Source organism: Atta cephalotes (genome assembly GCF_000143395.1).
Source record: "Atta cephalotes unplaced genomic scaffold scaffold00003, whole genome shotgun sequence".
Classification (NCBI taxonomy): domain Eukaryota; kingdom Metazoa; phylum Arthropoda; class Insecta; order Hymenoptera; family Formicidae; genus Atta; species Atta cephalotes.
Window position 1 is genome coordinate 2,171,199 of NW_012130067.1, and position 6,000 is coordinate 2,177,198.

General features: G+C 35.1%; 1 protein-coding gene across 1 annotated transcript; it reads right to left on the reverse strand.

The window, feature by feature from the left end:
- Positions 1-141: 141 nt before the first annotated feature.
- LOC105625312 (endocuticle structural protein SgAbd-6-like) lies at positions 142-2,245 on the reverse strand. The gene is made up of 3 exons (XM_012206652.1): positions 2,237-2,245; positions 869-1,116; positions 142-202 (listed from the first exon to the last, which is right to left on the reverse strand). Exons 1-3 carry the CDS (start codon positions 2,243-2,245, stop codon positions 142-144), a joined length of 318 nt encoding a protein of 105 aa, XP_012062042.1.
- Between the last annotated feature and the right edge of the window lie 3,755 nt (positions 2,246-6,000).

Sequence of the window (6,000 nt, forward strand, 5' to 3'; positions counted from 1 at the left end):
CATCAACTCTTTGCCATTCGCATTGGTGTGAATCGCGTGCCTTGCAGTATCATACGATTAGAAATATCCTAATTCGTGTGTAATCACACGAGCGTGTATATCGACGACCTAAGATGATGTAACTTCGGTCCTCGAGTCCGCTTACTTTGCGACGAGATTGATAGTCGGATGGAATCCGTTTTCATCTGCGGTATAATCAACCCTGCAATTACAGAGAGGATGTTCAAAGAGCTACAACGTTCCTGAACGTGCAAACATTCAATATAAAGACATTACTTTGGAATTTGTAATCATTTTTGCAATCCTAAAGGCCACTTTAGACGATCCGTAATTCGTGTCAGAATTCAGGATAGAATTCAATTTGTACTCGTAATTCTATGTGCCATGCAATACGAAAGATACTTGATGAAATCATAATTCACAAAAATTTAATATTTAATTATTAAAAACTTAAATAATCTATATAGTTCAAATTCATATCTTACATTTTTACAATCTTTGTTTATTTATTTGCAAATAAACATGACAAAAAATTGTAAGAATGTAATAGTATATATGAATTTGAATTACATAAATTATTTAAGTTTTATCTAAGTTTTTAATAAATTAAATATTAAATATTAAATTTTGGATTCTAGAGTGATTTAAATGTATAGAATCAAGTATATAATAGATATATTATAATAGATATATTATAATAGATATATTCTTGACGTTTTGAAAGAATCTTCAATTTTAGAAGAATCAGAATACACACTTACACACGTAAGGAAGAATATAAAAATACATAAAAAAAAAAGAATATAAATTACAAATAAAATTCTATCCAATTATAGATCTAAGATGATTTTGTTGTGATATCGCGTACCTATACGTGTGTCCGTCTGGCGCGATGAAACTGAAACTACCAATGACGCTGAGAGACTCGTTTTCGGTGCCCTCGTTCTTCAATTCTGCCGTTTCCTCCCTTTTCTGACCGTCGCTCTGCTCATAACTGAAGTGATACCCACCTACCCCTATATTGTTCACCTCCTCCTGGTTCACGATTGTGATATCGTTTGGATTAGATTGCGGCGCCGCGAAAACGCCGGCTATGAGTGCCAGAATGACGAACACCTGTATGACGAAGAGAAGCAAGAAGATCATTTCGTTGAAGAAGACAAGAATGAGATCGTTCTTCTTTATGGCGTTGACTTCTATTAAATTAATCAGATGTCTTTTATTGTGATCATGCATATTTAAATTTGTTTTATCGCAAGATATCCCTTGTTAAGAAATTTATATTGAAAGATAGTGATTTGAATTACTTATTTTGAGTATTAAAAGTTATTCAATATGATTGTTTAATACTTTTGATATTCAATATAAATAATTTCTTATCTTAAATTGGCCAGTATTAGATTGGATTTCTTCAAATCCATAATTAATGTTAGGATAAACATTTTGTTTAAATGAATTATTGATAATGGATCTTTGCGAGGAACATGCGGTAGCTATTGAAAATTCAATCTTTTCTCGAAACCTGACCTTTCGACGATCAGTATTAGATCAGTATTATTACGAATTTAAACCGAGATATATCATTTGCACAGCGAACAGAAAAACAATGTTGACTTCTTTGAATACATACAAAGTGTCGCAGATCTCAATAATTTCGATTACCTAGAAATAATTGTTCATTAAATGATCAATAATTTCGATTACAAAAACGATTGCTTATTGAATCATCCTAAGTTTTTTCGAGTTGTGTAATATCATAAAATGAAAGTTTCTCGTGAATTAGATGGAATAAGTAAATGTAAATTCTACCACTACCACTTAAAACTTGAAATTTTAGAATTTCAATTTAAGATCTTTTTTTAATTAATACTTGGATATTAAAAATTTGTCATCAGATTCTCCTGAAAAAAAAGACATGTACTCCGAATTGATTATCGAAATTGTTGCCTTTCCGTGACACCCTGTAGATGTTCTCCGTAGCGAACGGAGAGTATAATTTCACGCGCGCACAAATGTCACAAAATCCTCTTCACTTTCACTGTTGCGCAAAAATTGGGTGGCTGAGTCCGTTTCGGAAGACTCAGCTTGAAAATATCGGCGGTACCCTCACGATTCGGTCCCGCCTGTCGTCCTTCCCCGAAAGGCCTAAAGAAGAGACCCACAATCGCTCTTCTTTGACAGATCTTAATGTATCTCGAATATGTATTTCTATGTCTCTTCTAGGATCGCCACCCACCGTCTTCATCGCGCCAGTTTTCTCTCGTGGTCGAACGATCTGCGAACGATTTGCGAACGATCCCGAAGGCGGCCCTTCGTCCTTAAACGACGACCGATACGTAGATACCGAGAATCCTTCGGTGCATCTGCCTTTATATAAGCAGAAAATCGCGATGCCGTATTGCACATCCCCCCACCTGTATGTGCAGCAGCAGCAACAGCCCCCAACGGATTCGCGGATGAGTCTCTCTCGCAAATGTAGGATATATCTGTGATTTGATGATGCGATCGCCGTTAGACGCCGTTTGTGAGCTATATTTTACTTTTCATCACTGCGAACGCACGCCGTGATTTAAATTTACTAATTGAATCACTTGTTTTATGAAGGACTTTACTGCAAGATATACTAAAAAAATTCATATTTTCAAAAAACAAGATTTTAGAAATATCTTTCCTAAAATAATGAATGCTTGCTTTTCTTATCCACAAGTTCTTCGTAAAACTCGTTAATTATTTATTTATCCTATTGTAGATCTATTAGAAATTAATATAAGTATGTCGGAACAATCTTCTATAAATTCGATACAAGATATTATTATGTACATACATTCTACATTTTAGATTGAAATGCAATCAAAAAGTCTTATATTGAAATTACAAATTTTATATTTTTATTATTTATAATTATATGAAACCTAACAAATCATTTTAAACAATTAAAGAAGTATAGACTCTAATGATAATAATCAATAATAGTAATAATAAAAAGCTTGTTGAAAACTGACGCTAATTGTAGTTGCGAATTATAATTTTATTATTTTTCAATGCTCACTATAATAAAATAAATAAAATAGACATTCCGACCATTTTGGGTCCTCTTCAGTATTATTACGTTGATGAGTAACAAATAAAATACTGCATTACATTTATTACGATCATGACCATTGTACACGTAACATCGATAGTCATAGCAATCTGAAACTGTCATTAAATCAGGAAATCTAATGATTGTTCTAAGCATAATTCTCGATGTAAACGATACTTGACGAAAACGCATTTCAAGCGATCTGGCAGAACAACGTATGTAATGCAGTATTTTATTTGTTACTCAACGTAATAATATGAAACGTCTATTTTATTTATTTTATGTGCATTGAAAAATAATAAAATCATAATTGGCAATTACAACTAGCGTCGGCTAGCAGATTTTTTAACTATTATTGATTATTATTTTATATATATATACGTATAATATATTGTACGTATATTGTATATATAAGTATATTTATTTAGTTATAAAATTTACAATAAAACATAAGGTAAGCTTTCGTTCAACTTCTGTCTTTCATAAATTCGCGATGTCGCTTTATTGCGATTCCATCAAACTTCGAAGCGCGTGTTAGAATAATAGAAATGCAAATTTTATTATAATTGGCAGCAATCAGTTATAATTTGCTTAGAGTTGACACTGACGAATGGCGGAATAACGGCAGCTCCCTCACAGGAGCTACAGGATAATATTATTCGCATGTAATCGTAATCGTTACCGAGAATCCCGATATACGAGTATAATACACGTGTATGTCCCGACAATAGATATAAATAAGTCAAACAAATGCGATTTAATGAGCTTATTATATAAGCCATTAATTTTCCACATGCAAATAAAAATGCCATTTACTCAAGTGCGCTTACCGAGGACGATGAAGGCGAAATGGAATAACGACGTCTGCCTTGTCTTACGGTATTCACCAATGCAAGGAATTATCATGCGACATTTGTGCGTTTACGACGTGCTTGCTGTTAATATGCGCACCTACGTGGATTAATACAACAACGCCGTGCACAATTATATTTTGAATTAGACGTCGATGTTTTGCACGAAGAAGATGCCTTCCACGTTGTGTTATTGCGTTGCGCAACGTCTATCTCATTCTGAGATCGGGAATATGCTCGCGTATTTATTTGTATGCATCCACTTGTCCGCTGTTCATTCAGGTGCATCGCGAAATGATTTTCCGTGGCAGGTATCCGTGAATCATTGTCAAGGACGAATCATTGACTCAGCTACACAAAGGCAATTGTTCTCGTTCTCATATTACAATGCGACGACTTCAATCGCCGCGTATCTTTATCCGTCTCGCGTTAGCGCGATAAATTCAGGCTGATTTTATGAATTAATCGCCTCTCCTTGCCCCCCCGGAAACTTGTCATTGAATTCAAAGTGTGAGCTTTCCTCATACATTATACGTAAAGGTAATGATGAGATTGTCTTATATGTATTAAATAAACTCGATGGATTCTCATCTCTTACGCGGAGTCTACAATAGCGGTCGACTTAAGAATCTTAAGTCGTAGATGATAATCAATCGCAGTCGAATATAAGAAAAATAATCGATTATTGGTTAATTTTCTACAACTTGAGATCCCACAATCGCTCATATGACTTCTATTGTAGACCCCTTTATTAATCATAGGTCTGTTCTTATTCCAAACCATCTTAAGTGTCATAAGATGCTAATATGATTCTGAAAAAGCCGCATCTTAGCGATATTACTTAGGACAGTGTATAGCCATTCTACATTAAGCCATTAGTAATAAATTGGAAGTCAGAAGCTAAAAATTGACCAATCACAGTCAAATGTAAGAAGAATAATTGACTATATATATTCTGACTTCCGGTTTATTACTAATAGCTTACCGTAGAACATGTGTTAAAATAAGAACTGACTATGAACACCGATCAGAGAGTCGTATTAGTATCTTAAGACATTATTTAAGATCACGGTCATGATCTTGCAGACTTTTAGGATCCTCATCTTTCTGTTCTCGGCTGCAGATTTATTGCTCTCTTTTATTTTTTTCTGTTTCTTTTTTTGTAGGAGATGTAATTCAAACAAGGCCACGGTCGTGTACGGGATGCGTTCATCTGCAGCGCATGCCATCTTCTTCGGCCGATATCGACCCGAAAATGTGAAAGCCGAAACTCCCCGTAGCGCGCGGATTTCATCGCGCTAGCCGTAGGCGACGTTACATTATCCGCAGCTGAAGCGTCCTTGGTCATTGTGACATTTGGTTTTCTTGAAGTTGTACGCACGCTGGAGGAAAGTTGATGACGTAACTACTGGTGACCTTGCCATTTCAGAAGATGCGACGGCGAAACGCTCGAGGAGGATGTCTCCGTCCATCTCCTCTCTCGATATTTGTTTTCTTTCTTTCTTCTTTCTCCCTCTTATTTCCTTTTCTCTTTCTCTCTTCGGCGAGACATTTTTCTGCTTTTTTATATAACATCTAATTTTTAGACATCCCTAGATTTTTGGATATTGTTCATATCGCCATCATTGACGTTAGAAATATTTTTAATGTATTTTATGTTAAAACAATTTACAATTTATTTTTTTTTTGTTTCGGAATATATTATTTTATTGCTATACAGATAGATTCTCGATAGCGGTGTTTCTCGTTAGAGAAACTGAGAGAATCTCAACAAGATAACGAAGATATCGTAACAATTGAATGCATTAGGATTGCATTTGCCTGAGTTCTTTTCCTTAGGCGGACAATGTTCGACGTAACGTGGTTAACCTGTCGCTCCGATGCAAAAACGTCAGTGTCGTACAGGTCTCTGACATTCTAATGTCGAAACGGCTTCCATCTTTTCGTCTTTACGCTTTTTGTACGTGAGAAAGTCAGTGCTCGTCACGATTCGCGACCGTAAACGCAGACGATGATTATGCATCGATTATGCAAAGATCACGAAGATGAGTCTCCTCTCTCTCTCTC

Excerpts from the sequence above, each read along its gene's own strand:
- LOC105625312 (XM_012206652.1), bottom strand. Across the intron at positions 203-868 it reads CCAGACGGACACACGTATAG|GGTTGATTATACCGCAGATG; the intron begins GTACGCGATATC and ends CTGTAATTGCAG.